We start from the raw sequence: 20,069 nt of genomic DNA, 5'->3' as shown, positions 1-20,069 counted from the left end.
ACAACTCAAGTGTTTGCTTTTCGAGTAAACATTTTGGTTACCTCTATATCTGAGACCGGATACGTCCACTTCAAAGTTAGCCTCTCGCTTCCGGAAAAGTCTTCTGCTGACCTAGGCGCCACGGAGACGCAGACTACCAGGTCGTTCAGCAATAACAGTCTTCTTCTCTTCGACTTTGTAATCATCCCATTTTGATTGAACTCCTGTAAGAACGATTCCGAATAAAACGTGCAGGGGTAAGAGAACATCGGAGATGCGCTAGTTTTCCCTATGCCCTACCAACTGTGTGACGTTGTCTTCCCTTATAAGATATCGCGACGACGAAGAAAGCGGTCGATGCGACAGCTTTCCGGAAACGTGTCGCAGCATTTCCTTGAACGCCTGGAATTGCTCCGCTTCGCGTTTCCTCTCGTTCAACATCTCCGCTAGGCTTTCGAGTTGCGTCAACGCCAACTGCAGCGACATCCGATCGTGATGTCCATGCGGTGTGTGTTTTAATAAATCCTATAATGGATGGTGTAAAAATATCCGGATTAGAATCGTTAACTTTTTCAATACCCCTATCAACGCGCATACATTTTTGCGTTTAATTTTACTTTTTATCGTTTTTATCATGCTTATTGTTAGCGATCGACACTTTTGTTATTTTCTCTAATTCTTCTCAACATGATCAAAAACTATTCCGGACGCCAGAAAATTAAATAAAATGTATCCCTAAAAATTGTTTATTAAAGTCTGTAACTAATAAAATACTAAAGCTTCGTCCTGGTACTACGTGGAATTGGGATCATTTCTAATTTGAAGAAAAATGGTCCCCAAAGTAATGCGTATTTAGCATCGACGTCGTGAGTCAATAAAATTAATCCAAAACGTAATGATTCTTGAGTGCGAAAAATCTGTCAACATAAGAAGAGGCTTACTTGTAGAAATAATATAAATTGAGGAAACCTCTGGACAGGCTTGACCATCAGTCCAAAGAAGGACAATCTGTCATGGGCACTTATTTGTTTCACCTAAAACAATGTCATGGTTCGATCAAACTCTCTTATAAGATATTAATACATAATAGATAAAATCAATAATTCATATCCAATAACTTTCTTAATACCAATTTTCAAAACATTTTCTTATTCAGCTCGACAAGATCGGACAAGTTTCAGAAGCAAATTTTCTTTTCGGTACGGATTAATGCCATTAAGGTGAAGTGAAACGCCCCTCAAATCAGTCGATTTTTGGTTCTGGTCAGGTCTAAGTTAAAACAAATTTCTTCATCGATCCAAATTTTAAAAGTGTTAGGATAATTTCTAGGCGCACACGAGTCTCGTGTCAAAGTTTCGGACAGTTCTACCCAATACCCTTAAAAAAAGTGTCTTATTCAAATCGATTGATTTGAGGGGGGTTTCACATCGCCTTAAACATCGAAGGGGATTTTCGTTATTTCAAGAGATCACTCCAAACGTAAAATAATAGCAAATAGCTTGGGTTTTTCCCGTGAATAGTATTTACCTTGAAGAAATCGGCAAGTGCAGTCTTTCGTTTTGATTCTTGCTTAGCCAACTCCATCGCTACAGAGAAGTTGTTAATGAACCCGCTGTAAATATCCAGGACGATGGCCTTGCTAAAACTCGCGACGAAGACGTCTCCGAGTTTTTCGTCTTTATCCCACGAGCGCACACATTCGGCTAACGCGATTCTAAACAAGGTGTGACACTGCAGAATTTCTGGCAGCCTGTGAAACAGCGTAGCTATCTTCGACTGGCTTAGGATGGGCGGCGAGGATTCCTCCAAAGGCTTCTTGTAATCCTGGAAGAGTAGAGCTAATTTATTCGCTCAGGGTATATTAACAACCCGTTGTTGTTTCAGTTATCACAATTGTAGCAGCAATGCCATTTCACTTATCTCCGCGCGTTATCGGTTCTTTTTTTATTCACCGCACTTACATTAACAAGCCTCTGCAAGGTAGCTACGTAACTATTTTCCGAGTGTACAATCGCAGCAACTATGTGACGTCGTTTCACCTGCTGAGGACTCAAATTGGAAGGTGCGGGGGGAAGAGACGGTGGAGCTTGCCTTTGCTGCTGTATACATTGAAATTGTACTATCGCTCCATTCTCTTCTTCGACCTGAAATTGAAGGTACGATTAGTGAACTTTCTTTCGAATGGTCACAAATGAGTATGTCAGAGAAAATATTTGAAGTAAGTCTATCACATTCTAGTTTTGTACAAAAAGACTACCAATTCTCTCCGGATCAGTCGTTCTTTGAACCGAATCAACTCTTCGGTTTAAGGTGAAATGAAAGGGTCGTTCTATATATATAAAACGTATAAATATTTANGTTTTTTTGGCAAGCCTTTTCAAGCAAAACTTTTCTCCAAACAGGATGCACCGAATCGATGGAAACTTCGGCATATGATTATGGAGGCTCTAAGGAAGAACATGGTGCTCGCGAAATATCATTTTTAATAAAAGAAAAAATTTGTTTACTTGTTCCAGACCGAGGTTAGTGGAACCGGGCATTAGTTTAGCGGTACTCGAAATATGCAGGCTCTTAGAACCGATTCATTTTAGGACTGGAATGTCAACGGCATAGTTTACCCATGAGAAGCTAGCTTCGTTTTACCTCACAAAGTTGAGGCATTTGCGGGGGTTTGACTGGTCCCGTGAGCGAGACCGTGTCGGTAGAGTCCACGTCGTACTGATGAGTGGAACTTCTGCGAATGCTGAACCACCGAGACAGCCTGCCTTGATTAACGGGCGAATCGAGGGATTCCGAGTTGTTCAGCCTCACGTTTTGCGACCTCCACTTGTCGCAGAGGGTCCTGGCCTTGTGTAGAGTATTTCTCAACTGACAGTTACTCCTGCGGCAAACAATTATTTACACACGTCAGATCGGCGCTTCCTTAACCCTTCCCAAGTTATCACGAAACATTTTCGATCGTAAGAAAATATGTGGAACCTCAAAATCACTAAAGTCACGAAACTGACGACAAAAGTATGCAAAATTGCACTAACGTTAATATAAAAAATATTCTGCGAAGTTAAACGCTTTGAAACGTACTTCAACAACCTGCCTAAGTTCGTTGTAAGAACTAGCCCCGGTCTCCCCTAGGTTTTTTTTTCTTTTTTAACGTTCAAGAGGCCACGTAGAGCGCCATTGGAAGCGCAGGCAGAAGTTGCAGCCAGATAGTTTCTTACTTAATACTGATATTGCTCTTTTCGCTCTCGTCGTCCGAAGAGAGGTCATGATCGGAGGCGGAGCACCAGGAGTCCTCGCTCCTGGCCGACTGCGTGGAGGACTGCGTGGACCTGCTCGCCTCCAGGGGAGGATGCTGCTGCCCGACCGTCTCCATCTTGGCCGACCCTACGTCGTCCCAAGACCTGCACCTTGACCGGGGCTCATCTAAACATTCAAACGAGTTCTCTTCTTAATTCGTAAGGTTGAACATTGAACCCTTGGATCGTTCATTCTTTGTCCTTCTCGAAATTGAACTTATTCGCCAAGAACGAAAACCTCAATTCCCGTTCTATCACAATAATCATGGCTTCTTCATCGTGCATCCTACCGTTACAATTTAAATGGAAAAAAAAAAATGCTCTTTAATCGAAATCGATTTGCCGAACAAAATCTACACCTTCAACAAGGCTCATTCAAATGGACGAGCAAATTGTCGGCGTTAATCCCAATTATTGATGCACTTACGTAGCAGGATGTTGTTACTTATGGACACTGTTCAACTTCCGTTTATGGAGTATATCTTTTAACCATTTTATCATAAGTGCTGCATGTAACATTTTTATTTAAAACTCGCATACTTTTTATAGGAAAATTAAGTCTATCGCCAAACTACGAAATCTAGCAACGGTTACTATATTTTTTTACCTTTTGGGTGGAGTATAATTAACTATTCTCCGTTTACTATACTTTTCTAATTCGAAAATGGTACAAGAAACATTGCTATAAATATTGCTACCGTTCGTACAACATTCGTAAAAAAACGAGTAGAATGCTCGACTATCAAAAAATAGTCGTAGCTCCCAGTTTATCGTCAATCGGACGATAAATTACGTTCCTCTATGAAAAAGGTGAAATTGTTCGGTTTGCCAGCTCTTTTTCTCTCAGGGTGACCGGAACGAGAGCCTCGCGGTGTGGGCAGACGACGAACAGGTTACGAGTGGGTGGCTTTGGCTTCGAGAGGGCCTTTCGAGCGGAGTGTGTCAACACACGGGGGCCACCGACCGCGCCACCTTGTCGACGGTCGCGATATTACGCTCCGTTTCCTCTTTCTCCCCGAGATGCCATCGCGTCATAGAAATGGAGAGGACGTTGCTACGACATGTGCTCGAAAGAGGTTAGACGGAGGGATCCTCCACCGGCAGACGTTTCCGGAAGTACGGCAGATTCCCGTATAACGCGTTCGGCCCTAGCGTAGCCACGATCGACTACTCATCTTGCCTCTACGTCACAGACAGCGGAGCGAGGCTGAAACGCGTTCGACCAAACGATTGGCTATTTTCCAACCAATTGTTATAGATAAACTACGCGCTGCGGAAAAAAAAAATTGTACAGGACCTTTCGACGTCGAAAAACGGTACGCGAGCGTTCGACAAGGACGGCCGGGTAATCCGTGGCCATCGATTTCGTTCCACCCTGGATGGCGATCAATATAGCGGACCTTTATTGGGCATCCCGGCACTTTTTCTCGGGATCTATCGACGGGTGACAAATCCACCACCTCCCTCTACGTTGCTCACGATCAGCCTAGCCCAGCTAGCGCCAACTCGCGAACGCCCCGCGCACTCATCCGCTCGGGTGACGGAAGTGTCTATTTATAAAATCGTTTCCGCTTATTACGCGTATGCGCGATTGGCTTTTCACGTGTACGCTTGGAGAATACCCGAGGTCTACGGTCGTATAGGTGTGGAAATTCCGATAATTTTCGGCGGTGGGCTTGATTAATTAATGCAGCTAACCCGTGCACCGTAGAAAAAGGTAGTACAGGACCTCTCGACTCCATTTTCGACCGCCTTAAAGTCTGCCGGGCTTCGGTTTACCGAAGTCTACCCGGTAAAACCAAGGATGACCGGTGCGTGGACGTAGAAGCGGGCAAGGGATGTGGGAACGTAATTCAATCTCCTATTTACTGAATTACGACACAATGGAATTTCAGGTTGGGCGGCTGGGTATTAATTACCCAACTTGAGTAACGCCGACAATGTAGATAATATTTCAGTTTACGCGATGGAAACGTAGGGAAAAAACGGGTCGGAGTTTCGCGGCCCCGTCGAGGCGACGCACGCGGCAGAGAAATTCCCGATTCCAGCGTGGCGATACTCTCGACGATTCAACTATGATAATTGCGAGGTCGACTTCGCGTCGGACGCAATGGAATTAAACTCTCCTCGTTGCGATTCTCGGAAAACAATGCTATCGGTCGATGTGGCGAGAGACGCGCGACGCGACCGCTAGTCGTCGATTACCCAGGTGCGCGTGTTGCAATTCTTCAATTAATATTTCCAGACCCTGACCCGTAAACATTGCCGACCTCGCCATTGTTTCGATTCCCTGCTAACGTTACAACTAAAACCAGACCGAACCCTTTGTTTCGTCGCCGCCAATTCCGCTTTCTGGCACACTTTTCACCCCTTATCACCCCTTATCAGTCCTCCGTGTTAAGCGTGACACGAGTCCGAGTTAACGATCCCATTAAGGTGATGCGAAAGTGGCATCAAAGAGTTCTCGTTCGTGAAACTTTTCTTCAAACCGCGTGCAACGAATCGATGCAAACTTTCCGGTGTAGGAAAGGGGTTAAGGTTGAAGTGAAACCCCCCTCCAATCAGTCGATTCGAATGAGTCACTTTTTTTAAGGGTATTGAATCGAACCGATATTTCGATACCGATAGGGATACAGGACGAGGTCGGATAGGGCTTTGTTTCTGGGACGTAACGCATGCGCAAGTGCACGGTCCAACCTGACCTAACCTACCTCCGTCGACGCGAGGATTACGTAAACGATTCTCTAGCCGTTTCGCAGTCTCGACGGCTCTCGCGCGATTTTGCGATAACGACACGTGCGCGGAATTGCCGGCAAATTACGAGTAGCGGCGGTGTCTTCAAAGCCGCGGTCGATGTCCGATACCCCCGAGTCGCCGGATTGCGTCTGTACTCTAATTAAGGACCCATTTCTCTCGGGGAACGTAAAGGTGATATAAAAGTGGCTTCCGAAACGGCAGAATATTTATTCAACTTTCTCCCCAACTGGGAGCACGGAATAGCTTGAAATTTTAACATGCAACGGAGACCCCGAGGAAGAACGCGATCCTTGTAAAATTACATTTTTCAACAAAAAAAAAAAACTGTTCCCTGACTAAACTCACGGTGTCAAATTACGAATGTATAATATTTATGACCGTGGATATGAATATCAGTCAACAAAATGTGAAAAAGCATCGTCAACGATCGAAAGTTGGCGATTCTACATGTCACGTGCACGCCATTGAGTAAAAAGTAATCTTGCGATTGAACAAGGTATATTTTTTGGAACACCGTTTCTGGAACAAAACGTCGTTAGAAAATTAACATAATTGAAGTTTCTCTTACAGCAATGACCGACAGCGGTAAAACCGAGCTCGAAGCACGTTCAGCGATTACTCATCCAAACCGTTGGTTGACCATTAACCGACAACAATGATTGCACTCGTGGGTATTGCGTGACGTTAAAAGGGCCGCTTAAGTAACAAGGGTTCAGCGATCGATCGGTATCGAGCACATGCGGAGCACGTTCACAATAATACACGTTAATTCTCCTATTTAACGTTGCGGTAAGAAGATCGTGAATTTCGTCTTCCACTTATAATAATTTTCACCGACCTCCAAATAAACGGCCCCTCGCGGGCAATAGGGATGAAATATAAAAATGGTGAAAAGAAAAGCGCAACCACGGATCTCGCCGAAATCCGTCAACCGGCGTTAAAGGAAACGCACTAACCGGAGATAAACTTGAAAACCCACGTCGAGCTCCCTCGCGAACACGTAGACGCACCAAAGGCGCAAACGCGAACGTTCCAAGATGGCCGCTTGGCATTCACCGGGCGCGAGCGGAATCCGTGCGGCGAATCGCGAATCCCTCTCGGCCAGATCGCGCCGGAAACGGCGTTTTACGGTCACCTCCGAGACTGCATCGTTTACCGGGTGTCGGCACGCAATCGGCATTGTCGAGTCACCGAATCGAAAGGTCTAATAAATCGGAAACGCTTCCTACACCCCGAGGGTATCCGCTGCCCAACTTGCGCCAATCGACGTCGTGTGCCCTGATGGACACGAATGCCTTTCCATCGTGCATTGGCATACCATATCTGCAGGGAAAGCACTCGTGCCCCTCACTGTACGGAGTGCAGAAAAAGTTCTCCTCTTTAAATGTACGCTAATTCCCTGTCAAGACGTCAATTTTTTAATTTTACGTACTAAGTGTAAGAATTTTAGGAATTTATTTTTTTTTTTGTGTACATCCACGAAATCAACAACACGTCCACGGGACCGAGAGCTTCTCCCAGGTGGGCGAGGAACAAACGTGGGAAAGTCGGCTTAAGCGTTGCCGCCGTTAACTGAAATAATTGCGCGAGAGACGCAATTATTATTCTCGAGGGGGAGTGGGATTCTCTTCGGCGGGCGTCGAATTGCGTCAATCATGCGGTTCGGCCGAGAGGAAGAGCGAAGGGCGTCGCGAGGCAACAACATTGGCCGGTCGGTCGCTCCTCTAAATCATCCGTTTCCGTTTCGGACAAATGGCTGCTCTCTGCGAGCTGGACTATGGTCGGCACGAAGAAAATCTCACAGAGTTCTCGAAGAGCTCGTATAGGCCTTTAAAGGGCGATCGAACTTTCGATTGAAACTAAATGGAAACCACGAAAGATAATTCGGCCCTCGTCGCTCCGTTTTTAAGACGACGTGAAACGCGTCGAGAAGTTCGATCGACGTCCGAATTTATATCGACAGCCGTGTCGAATTATATCCATTTGTGAGAGCCATTCGATCGAGGGTCTTATGCGCTTCTATGCGAAAACAAATGCAACGCGAGATCTCGGACAGAAAATTCATTTGACATTGAAATCACAAATGGCGCCGGGTGACGTTCCACCCTCAATTTCTTTATAATCATTGTACGGAAACGATATATGGAGTACGCCAATTAGTACAATACCCAATATAATCCGACACAGCTGTCGATATAAATCCGAACGTCAGCATAGTTATTTAGACTAATCTTTTTTACCGGCGTCGATGAAATTTCTCAACGCGTTTCACCTCACCTTAAGCCACGCTGGACCGTTTCCGTCTACTCGTTTTCCATTGTGCTCATCGGAGACCTTCGAGTCGATCGTTAATACAATTAACTATTCAACGCACGTGGCGTTGCATAACACTTAGCGTAATGCGCGCGAAGTCGGCCAACTGGACGTGCAACCGTTTCGCTCGGTACCATTTTTCTTTTTCAAAGCGATCGGCTTAAAGTATCTCGGATCGCGGTTATGACCGGCGACCATCGAATTGACCAAAAACACGGAGGTTTACGTTTCCACGGCATCCCGCGATGCGATCCAGTTGTACTTACTCCCAAGTGAGACGGTAGATCCTTTCGCTCGGTCCGTTTCGTTTTCGTTTTACGACTAACTCTCGCCCTCGCTTTCACTGGCCACCATACCGATAACTTCTCTCTTCTACTTCTTTACGCTTCGCCGCCCTGTCGGTCTTCCGCGTCTTGGTCGCGGATGCGTTTCCATTTACGCGCATCGCGTGCCCCCACTACCCCACAATTATGGACCAATCACCGTCATCGCGGTTGATTCCACCCATTCTTATCTTTCGATTCCCCGAGCCAGGTTAATTTGACAATGGGCAATCTCCACGATTCGAATGGACCTTGCATTACTTGCGGTACGGACCTCATAGAACAAATTCGATCTCGATAAGTTGGCCTAATTTTTCGCCTCGGTATGCTCTTCACCCGGATCCGATTTTCGGATAATCCGATGGAGTGAATTTCAAGGTCTAGGCGATACCCAATTAATCGTTCAATTTCGAACGGTTTGCAACTTAATTGCGTAACGTTCGCCAATGAGGAAGCATGAAGTAAGAATATGGCGCAGATCGCATTCACGGCCTCTCGTAGAAGATCCAAGCCGATGGCTGTAGATCACTCGATCAGCTTCTTGGAAGCGTGCAACGAGGATTCCTGGAAATTTCTGAGCACTCTCTGGGCAATGCGAGGTCAACTAACACATTCGGTAGGAAAATGCTCGAGACGGGAAAAGAGGGAGGTCATTCAAATTCGTCGGAATGAACCACTGAAACTCAACAAAATGAAAATTCTCGCAAGGAAGACCGAATCAGAACCAAGAACGAAAAACAACGTTCAACGTTACTTGCATTTTTGACCTCTGCGTTAACTGCAATAGACGCGATTTTGCAATAATCTATCATATCATGAGAATAAAAATGTCGTTCAAAGTCCGTGACGGACATAAACAGAATTTCGTTCTTAAACGTTTCTGGAACTTTAACCGAGTCTCTTGACGAGTACGCCTAGTTTTTCCAAATAAACATTGCACATAACAAAGATACAAAATACGAGCTATCTAAAAATATGATACGGAAATACCCAGACGAATATAGGTAATAGCTTCCAAAGGATCGATGCGAACTTAATCCAGCCTGCATCCGTATCCTTTGTTTGCGGGTCCTACTCCAAACTCGATTGGTCGATTCTAATGGTGACAATTGTTCTTTATAGGCGAAACGAATCAAGATAGATACGATCAACACCCGGAGTAACGACTTCGGACTTTAGACGCTCCTCGGATAACTTCGTCTTTCGGAATTGCATCGGAATCAACGGGATCGAATTTGCAATAAATAGAGAAAATCATATTTGCCACGATCCCAAGGGAGAAGAACGGATTCTGAAAAATTCGGAAAGAAAATCCTGTCTCCAGCGGTCGTTCCGTCAACCTTGAGACGCAAACACGGAAAAAATAAAATCTGCAAAATGTACAGATTTTACCCGTTGAAACAAGGACAGCAGAGTATGTCAGTTAGCGTTACGATAAAGGGGTTACGATTAATGGGACAGCTTTTAACCGTATCGTAAACAACGATTTCCACCGGATAGGTTTCTGTAACTTTAAGGTTCTTATTTTTCTCCGCGAACGATAACGTATGCACGAATTTCGCTTTCGCGACTGGTCGGTGCCGCTGCAAGTGTCAACGGTCCGCGAGTCTTTGTAGACCGTTTACAACTCGAATGAAAAAATTGGACCGTAATAACGATACGTTAAAAGTGTCTTTGAAACTGCCCAACCGTTCAAACTTCAACGGCATTCCAGGTGCCGATTTTGTAATAGTCGCAATGCTCCAGTAATCTTGCGGAACGTTTAGCAACGGCACGGCGGGATGCCACGCGACGATATATCGTTATCTACGACACGGTTTCCTCCAATTTTTCTCATTGTATAAGTTGAGTTATGCACCTAATTGAGTCATAACTTTATTTTTTATAAAAAAACATATGAACAAATCGTACAAAGTTATGCCTCAACCTAATACAAGGTAAAATTTTCCTTCTTAAAGATCGATGCCAGTAATTCGGCCAAATGATAATTTCAGATCGACGCACGGAACGGTAAATAACAATTAGACTTCCGACCTTTTGGCAACAAACATCCGAATTACTCCTCTATCCAATCCGACGATCGATCGTTCCAAAATAGAAATTTAATTTTTGAGGTTATGACCAACTTTTTCGTAATCCTCGCCCCTGGGCTCCGACTGTCGGACCTGGTCGCAGTGGGAGAGATCTGGGATTCTCCTTCCAAATCGGCTTACCGTGCACGGGCGTCGACAAAGCGAGGGGTGTCCAGCGCCACGGCGAACGCGTGCCGATGCCCAAACCCGACCGGGGCTCACTACACGTTTCCGGCCCGCCCTCCCCCGCCCACTCGGCCCGCCGGGCGACCGCCACCCGCTGCCGGCCCTCGACTCGCGGCTGCGCGCGCACATCCGGCGAGCAATCGGGCGGCCGCGAGGTTATCTCCGAGGCGCGCGCGAGACTCGAGAGAACAGCCGACCGCCCCAGCGGAGCGCGCACCCGACACTATCCCTCCATGGTCTGGCTGCGTCTCGGCGTCGCGGCCGGCGCGGCCGGCGCGACCGCGCATGCGCCCGCGCTTACGCGTGCATGTGCACGGCGCGCACGCGCGTGTACCGAGAGAGTCATTCAGGCCCCCACCGGGAACGTTTATCGCCCGTGCCCCTGCTTATTTATTAATCCTACGCACATACGTTACACAACGCGCGCGCATTCCTTCCACGGAACGACCGCGGCCCTTTATTCGAACCTCCAGCCTGGAAACGACGGAACCGCGCCATGGCGGATCCTCCTCGAACTATTCGATTCAACGTTTAAGCGGCAGCGTGCGCAATAATTATAAAGAAATCGAAGCAAAGCTTCAGAAATCCCCTGGATTCATGGTGTCCGATGTCCTAATTGACCGTAGAGGAAAATGGAAAATAGTACAAGGAATCGTCGGCGGTAGAGATTCCACGGTCATGGCAAGCTGGTGCCATTATCGAGACGAGAATAAACTCTAAACCAAAGGGTTTGGATGCGTCTTTCATTTGCGGAATTTCTACCATTTTTCAAGCGTACTCTTGCCCGCCTTTTCCGATTAAAGAATGGTCGCATTACGAGCAACGGTAAAAACCGCGCAAAGTCGTTTACTCACGTTGTCCTCGCCTTTTAAAATCTGAACGAAATCATACGTCTTTGTCGCCCAGGAATGGCGATTGTCCGCGTTATTTGGTGAGTAACGAGAGAATAATTGCCGGTTCCAAGTACACCGTTAACGCGCTCGATTCAATGCCTCGCACCAGTGTTCCAATTAACGGCGTAATTCGTACAAAACGGCATATATTTGTGGAAGCGAGCGGTCTTTTTTTATGCGGATAAGGAGATCGAGGGGATAAAAAGAGAATAATGACGACAATAACGACCCTTGTCCTACGGACGCTGGCCAAAAGACCGATGGACGTGACCAATTCCGAGTTTACCTCGCACGTGCCGATACTTGGGACGATTATTCAAAAATAAAATTTCACGAGCATCGCGTTCTTCCTTAGGACCTTCATATTCTCGCGATGGAGTTTCAAATGCTTCGATGCACCCAGTTTGGAGAAAAGTTTCATAATTATATGGACTTTTTTGTACGTGTATACGACACATTCGTATCACCTTAAGGCTCTCATTTTACTCCGTGCAGCGTCCACGCGTCGCGCGTCCACGAGAAGACGGCGGTCGCTCGTTAATTCGAGTCTCCCTTTGGGAATTGGTCGAGCAATGGTATAATTACTGCAACGCGACGACGCGAAAGCGACACAAAGGAAAGTAATCTGGAAGATTCGATAGGGCGGGTCGGAGAGCGGGCGGGGGCGGAAGGGAAACGCCCGTTTCTTGTAGAATAAACGTTCTTGACCCGGGGTCAGGAGATTTCGCGCTCGATCCTCGATATAAATCCTGGCGCCTCCGGTCCTGCCGCGGCTCCGCGAGGAGAGCGGTTTCCATTTATCAAACGGCCATGGCCATCTTTAAGGATGCCGGAGTTGGCCCTATGCAAACAAAGGTGGACCGAGGCCAACCTCGGTCACCGGCGCAGGTGCAACGACTCACATGAGCATGCGCCCCCGCGCCCCCGCGCCCCCGCGCCCCCGTCTGTACCGACTCTCCGGTAGGCTGAATCGGTACCCTGAGAAAACGATTTGTTTCGTTCAAAACAAATGTGCTCGAATGACCCTTGTATTTTCTTTGTCGTACAGTCGAACGAGGATATATTTCATTCAAATGTATTTGTCAATTGACCATATTTTTTTGATGCAATCAAACTATTTGCTCGATTTGAATTCGATAAATGTTTCGTTTAGACGCACATTGTAAGACGAGAAGAGATTTTCCGTTAACGGAGGCAAAGAAGCGTATAAACTTTTAGATTACAGCGATGTATTGCAAAAGTCAATCATTGTAGAAAGTAATTTTTGCGAATAATCGATTTCATTAAACGGTCTAATAAAACCCGACCCGCTTGGTTTTTTCTTTTTAATAAAATCCGGGTTCTTAATCACCCTGGCTATGACAAATTTCTTTTTTTTTCCGTGCATTTAACGTTTTAAGAAAAGAACCGTCGTTTGAGGAAAGGCACATTGAACCGCTGTTTTAAGAAAGAGAACGGTCCGCGAGACTTCTCAACCTTCTCGATCGAAGGTATTCGTGCGAGAGAGAAAGAGAGAGGGAGAAAGGGAGAAAGAGAGGGAGAGAGAGAGAATCGGTGTCTCCCGAAGACATTCCGGGTCTCGCGCGGCGATGACGCGGCCGGCACCGGTGACCAGATTCTGCGTGGGAATCGCCGGTATCGATTCCCGATTTAAGTCGCCGAGCAGGCCTCGAAGAAAACAGAGGCGGCGCGTAAAAAGGTCGATTTACCCGAGGACGACGACACACCTCCGCGAATCGGCACCGGCAAATCGGTTCAATTTACCGAGCGGTCTCGCGGAGGCTTGCACCGAGCGAAATGTTTACTTTCCAGGAGAGATTAACCCTGGAACTACCAAGCCCGGTAAAAAGCCCTGGTTTTAAGGTGATATGAAAGGGTCATTCTATACGTATGAAACGTCAAAATATTTATGAAACTTCTCTCCAAACTGGGCGCACCGAATCATTTGAAACTTCGGCAATCGAAATATTTCTCGTTAACGAAATCTCTTGAAGCCAGAAAAATTGAAAAAGAATAAAATGTATCCGAATCCTTTTTGAGTTACGAAAACCAGTTAAAGAAATAGTTCATTTACCTAGATTTTTCTGTCAGGGTAGCGCGCACGCAAAGTACTTCCGGGATCCCGAGAGACGGAGGATGCCCTCTCTCTATAATTTCTTCCGGACACCGAGAGAGCGTAAACTGTAGCAAAGAGCCCATTCCGATAAGCTCCATGAGCCCCACTGAAAGATAATAACCCTCCTTGTAGCAATTCGGCCATCCCACAGCGAAGAGCGGCGGTGCTCCGCTTTTTTTTTTCTATTTCGTTTCATACGATCTCCCCCATGAATAAATGATGAAATATGAAACAAATTATGAATGAATTATCGAGGGTGTTCCCACCGTCCTACGGTGAATTTTCTTATCAATCGTGTCGCTTCGTCCAAGTTACCGTTCAATGCAGGACAACGTTTGTAACAAGACTGTACGCGAAGGAGAGGGGAGGACTTCAAGGTCGGCCACCCCCTGGCGAGAGTTTCGGTATTATTATATTTCAGGGAGTAGGCCTGACGGAACTATGGGATGCACAGACCGCGCACACCGATCCGACTATAAAGGGAATAGAAACGAAAGGGAAAACTAAAGGGGCCGTTGTCTCTCCGTTTTTACGCGAAACGGTTGCGCGGCGCGATATGGCGATAGCCAATTTAATAACAAAAAGGTAGCCCTCCTTCTCGCTGCCATCGAGAATATCGAGGGTACGGTTGGCTCTGCGGATTCCCTGCATCCACATCCATGGACGAAACGCAGCTAACTTCGGCCTCGTCGACCGCGGTCGTGACATGGATATAAAAAGAAAAGGATGGAAGGTATTGCTGCGAGAATGGAACTCGCGACTAAAAGGAAGGCACGAGGAGCGAACGTCTTTCGTTGCTAGCCTTCTAGCGTTCTCTAAACGGATATGAACGCGATATTGAAAAATTATTTTATGTTGAAAAAAAAAGTCACGTTTTAACCCTTTGCCGACAGCTTCCGATTGAACCTACTGCACACTTCTGATAGGCTCGTTTGGGCCACAGTAGGCTGCCGGCGGTAAAAAGCCGATCGATAGGTACCGGTCGGGAAGGTGTTACGACTTTTTTTCAAAACATGTTTTCCAATGTCCTGTAGATAACCTTTTTGAGTACGCGTTAAGTACCTATCGGGATATGCAAACGTTTCAAAATTGATCCCTTTTTACTTACAAGGTCCCATGCCCCCTTAACGTCGCCCGGCGGTTGAGCACCAGTGGCCCGAGTTCGCGATTCGGCCAATCATCGGCTCGGCTATCGATTTTCGCGGAATCGGCGGGGCGCGATTATTTCGCACGAAACGAAGCGAACTTCCGAAAGCCACTGGCAGAGGATGTCAGTGAACTCCTCCGCCTCGCTTAGTCAGCGCATCCGAGGTATGCGGACGATCCGCGCGCCTCGATGTCGATAAGTCAGGAAACTGTCCCGCGCGGCATGGCCGGGAGAATTCGGCCATTTGCGACCGTAAACGGTAACGTTCGTCTTCCCCGAAGCTGGACCGACCCCAAAGCACCTCCTTCGCCTGGTCCTAAAGAGTCCTCACTCGACGAGGAAGCGCAATACTTCCGGAATGGATGGTCCCCATTGTCTCGAAGACGATCGCCCGCGTAGCCGGACAACTGGCTGGCTCTAATAATGGCTTCCAAATTTAAAATATGTTTCAAATATTGCCAAGTTTGCTATTATCGAGCACGACCCGAAGTGGCTGCATCCGGTTATCCGGATCTAAACGCTTGATCGCTATTCTTAGGTATGGATTGCCGGTCAACTGTTCGATGTCTATTATGGTATTGATTCGGTGTATCCAGTTTGGAGAAAAGTGTCCTAAATATTTTGACGTTATGATATATACAGAATGACCCTTTCGTAACGCCTTAACGGCGGAATCTCGCCCTAATCGAGTTCAGCTGGCTCGGAAGTGGGCGCGTTAGAGGGCAGGAGTTACGAATACGATGGGGAACGCCCTTAATTAAGACGCGCCCGTGCAAAAACGATTCGATGAATCGAGCACGCCGTCTCCGACAAAGGCGGCCTTCGGTCGGCACTCGTCCGGAAACGGATCGCGAATAAAACTTCGACGCGAGCCAAGATCACGGCGAGGGTGCTCATCGGCTCGATTCGCCCCGGCCCATCGAATCCTAAATTCGGACGGCCCGAGGCTCGATCCGAAACCGACGAGGCTCGCCGCTTTCATACGAAGCACCTGGGGTCATTTTAGAAAAACTAAAAGAATATTCGTTAAACCTTAAACGCGATTCATCCGCTAATTAGGGTGAAATGAAACCCCTCCTGAAATCGGACTCGAATGAGACACTTTGTTTTAAGGGTATTGGATCAAATCGTTCGAAACTTTGGCACATGACTCGCGAGGCCCTAAAAATTCGTCGCTTTTAAATTATCGGTACTCCCTGGAGTCCTTGGATAAAATCTGTCAGATATTAAACGGTAATTAAATCTAGTATATTATTTAACGCACGACGAACATTTGAATATTTATTGTTTTTAAAATATAACGATGCTGCACATAATATTGGCATCGCCCTCATTTCGCAAAAACATATAAAAGCAAAAGAATGATTATTCGTGCACCGTAATTACAAGACAATGGCCCGCGAATTTTGTGATAAATTACCCTGAATTCTGCAACAGTGGCAATGCCACGATACGAAGTTTAACGCTGCGCGGAGACTTTCGACCGATTAACAGGCAGCCACCTTGGTCCGATTGCGCCGTGAAGTTTGAAGTTAAACCCGAGTTAATTTTAGCCCCCACCAATCAACGGTGCGGATTTTATCCGCCTCTGGCCGTTGTCCAAGTTAAGCAAAGTTGAACTTCAAGCCTCTCGTTGGAATCTGGCCCCGTTGGTTAATCGGCCAATTTTCGAGTTAACCAAGATTTACGCTTCAGCTGGGATGTATCTCCCAATTATTTTCCCCTAAATTTGCGGTTTCGACGATCTTTAAACTCCTTTTCACCATTTTCGTATTTTTTCGCCCTGCTCCAAATTAACTTTTTACGCCCGATATTAACAAAATCTTCGTTCTTCGTCCTACTCTTTTGTATAATTAAAATTCCGAAAAGTTCATACACGATAGAGTGATAACTATTTTAGATCATCTAGGAACTTTGGGCCCCCATATAGTACCCAGCAGTGTTTGTTCGTATCGGGGCAGTAATTGCGCGATAGTACCCCATCGGACGACTAAATTGATGAATTCATCGGGGGATAGTTGTTTATTCCAGAGGGAAATTTAATCGTTATTCCGTGGAATCGTCGGCACAATAACGATGACACGTTACAATGGGACTTAATCCAATCGTTCGATGCAGAAGCGGCAATAGGTCCCACTTATTTAAGTCATTGTCGTTATTTGAGGGGCTGGGAATAAAATGCACTTGGTGTACTTAGAGCTCGGTGCCCGCGCGATAGTCCTATTTGCGATCATTAAGATGGCTATAGCGAGGGTAAGAAAAATAGTACACGCTACGTCGGCGATAACGATGTATGTTCTTAGAAATGGCTACGTATCGGTTTCTCATGATATTTATAGTCATAGCCTGACGATGATAATTATATAATTGACTGCGAAAGAGAATTTTCGTTTGAAAAGTCGCTTATGCTTTGCGATACACTAAAACCACGGGAACGATTTCAGTGAATACGTCGATCTGTATTTTGTTTGACTTTGATTAAACTGCGTTCACCGTGAAAAAGGCCTAAAAATGATATTAAGGGGACTCTCCCGTTAAAACACTAAAAAAATAAATAGTTTCCACAAATCAATAAAAAAAACTAAAAGTCTGCTTGGAACACGTGTCTATGTGAAAAAAAATGTAGTATAGCTTGACTTAATATATTTTTTCTTGAAGTATATATAACATGCATTATGTCACTATAGAAATGATACCTCTCGACGAGCGCCTTGTTTTTTTTTTATTTCACATGATCCTGTCACGAGTTCTGCGGCACCCATCAGGAATATAAATACCCAACAGGAAAATATAGTGACATAATGAATCGAATGAAGCGAAAATATACTAAATCAAATTAGACCATAATATTTTACCATTTAAACGGGGATATTGCTAAAGAATAAAGTGTTATATCTTATGGCTTCCTATCTTCCTAATATGTATATTCAGAATTTTCGTTTCAACCTACTCGTTTCAAAGCACGTCGGGACATATGATAACCGATATTCAAGTGCTCCAAAAGCTGACGGTAGGTCGACGGAAAGCGAAAATGCGACGAAATTTGCAGGATGCGTTTTCAAGTGCAACCGCTCCAATTACGCCAAGTAAGCCGAATACGTACATCGGACGATCGTCAAATCCACCGACCGCGTTTTACTTCCGAATACAGCGGTATAAACCAGCAACGAGTTCTTCAATTTTTTCAATGTCACGGAACACTTTTAATTGTAAGGACAATTTGCGGAGCATAAAAATCAGTAAAGTCACAAAACTAATAACAACATGACGTAAATATGTGATACCGCTTTATATATGTAATATGCACACAAATCTATGCCATTTTGTTGAGGCTACCGAACACTTGTTACGAACCACTGTAAGAGACGTGACAACGACTCACGGAAGTTCACGTAATTTTTTTTACACCAAAGGTGTTTTTGTAAATATAAAGTAATCAACGTATAATGAACATCTCATCCCGTCGCGATCATTAACATTAATGGGGTTCATGCAAGGTCGAGTTAATCGTTCTGGACAGTGACTAAGTTTTTCTCCAATGTCTCGTATCTCATCAACGAATACCGCGCATGTCTAATACAGACAGTTATATTACCGGTTAAGAGACATTTTATTCATTTTGATTTTAACGAAATGTTTTATTTCTCGGTGTATTTTGGTTCACTTGACCAAATTCGTTCCGTTCGATCAACCAAAGTATCTCGGTTAAATCGTTTCGTTAACGTCAGAAAATGTTTTAGCCAATAATCCAAATATTTTGGACAAGTGTATCACGTTACTTTAATATTTGGCACGACATTTCATAATATTTTCTGCAACCAGCCAAGAGTAATTTATCCGAAAATTCTGTCATGTTAACCAAACATCTGGTCATACATATAATATTGAAAACCATATTTTATTATTAAACCACGAACAATTGTATTGATTTATCAAATTTCCTCGTACGCTAAATGATAATATGTGATCATCGGATATAATCGTACTTTGATTTTTAGGTGTCGCAATTTTTTTGGCGAGCAGGGGGTAATACGTATGTCCGTGCACGTGTTCGCGTAGCCCACTGCCGCATCGTTTATTTAACTATTTATCCGAACGTTATTACCGATCGAAGCGACGTCAACGTCGACGCGAAATGTAGTTCGAGTCGCACAATCTCGTTTTGGCGTCGCCCAATTGACGGCCCACGAATGATCGATATCAAAACGTCGCCAGTGAAAACCCGCGCAAGTGCTTTGAGAAACCTGTTCGGAACAATGGCCGGCCGACGAGGCGATTCCGGTGATTTGATTCGCGCGATTACTCACTAATTCGTAGGAAATTGACCGTGCGATTCCGACGGTATCGTCAACGTAATTGGGGGCAGAGATTTTCCAGAGGAAACCGCCAGATGTCGCCGAGGTGATTTTCTGTCTCCGTTCCACGGTACCTTATCTTATCGTAGCGACTCGGATGTTCAAAAGCTAGATAAAAATCGTCACCACGAACGGATCGATCCCCACCAAAAAGCGTTTCAAGAAGCGCGTGTACGACTACGGCACAGCTGATCATGTGGCATCAGCTGTCGCATGTCGCGCGCGTTTTGCATTAAGCCGCGTGCAGACTCGCAATCGCGTCGCGCGACGTTCACGGATCGGAAACGGAGTTCCGTTCTTTACCCCTTAAACTGTCCTACGATAAATGTTTTCTGTACTACTCTATTGAACGAGTCGAATGGCGTTCGTTATTTTTTTCGCCAAATTTTTGTTGGAAAAATGATAGGTAAACGTTAGGATGAAAACCGTTTCTTTCTGAATCGAGTGCATGAAATTACGGGTTTTAGAAAGTACTCAGTTTCCGTTCCTGGTAGAACTCGTCAAAGTTTAAAATTTAATTATCGGATAGCGTTATTCAAGCGAGACGATCGGGACAACGCATAAAAAGATGCATTTTATAGTTGACGCAGCGGGACAAATGTCGAATCAAATGAAGCATTTGATTAAAAATG

The 20,069-nt window shown here is 45.5% G+C and overlaps 1 protein-coding gene across 8 annotated transcripts in view; it reads right to left on the bottom strand.

The window, feature by feature from the left end:
- The window catches only part of LOC105698255 (rho guanine nucleotide exchange factor 10), a 47,960-nt gene that overhangs the window by 6,723 nt on the left and 21,168 nt on the right, over positions 1–20,069 (bottom strand). For 5 of the 8 annotated variants that reach the window (XM_012422328.2, XM_023434092.1, XM_012422330.2 and 2 more), the window contains 7 exons: positions 3,198–3,402; positions 2,623–2,860; positions 1,941–2,123; positions 1,507–1,803; positions 921–1,013; positions 280–504; positions 42–203 (listed from right to left, as the gene is read on the bottom strand). In XM_012422328.2, coding sequence (XP_012277751.1) covers positions 42–203; positions 280–504; positions 921–1,013; positions 1,507–1,803; positions 1,941–2,123; positions 2,623–2,860; positions 3,198–3,402 — 1,403 coding nt within the window. Of the gene's footprint in view, positions 1–41; positions 204–279; positions 505–920; positions 1,014–1,506; positions 1,804–1,940; positions 2,124–2,622; positions 2,861–3,197; positions 3,403–8,611; positions 10,724–10,881; positions 11,126–16,502; positions 16,967–20,069 lie in introns of those variants that run through there. The other 3 variants (XM_012422335.2, XM_012422333.2, XM_012422334.2) reach the window with 3 other exon arrangements.

Source organism: Orussus abietinus, unplaced genomic scaffold (assembly GCF_000612105.2).
Source record: "Orussus abietinus isolate OABI.00-Male unplaced genomic scaffold, Oabi_2.0 scaffold14, whole genome shotgun sequence".
NCBI classification, from domain to species: domain Eukaryota; kingdom Metazoa; phylum Arthropoda; class Insecta; order Hymenoptera; family Orussidae; genus Orussus; species Orussus abietinus.
Note: the sequence above shows the minus strand (reverse complement) of the source record. Positions and strands in the feature narration are given on the sequence as shown.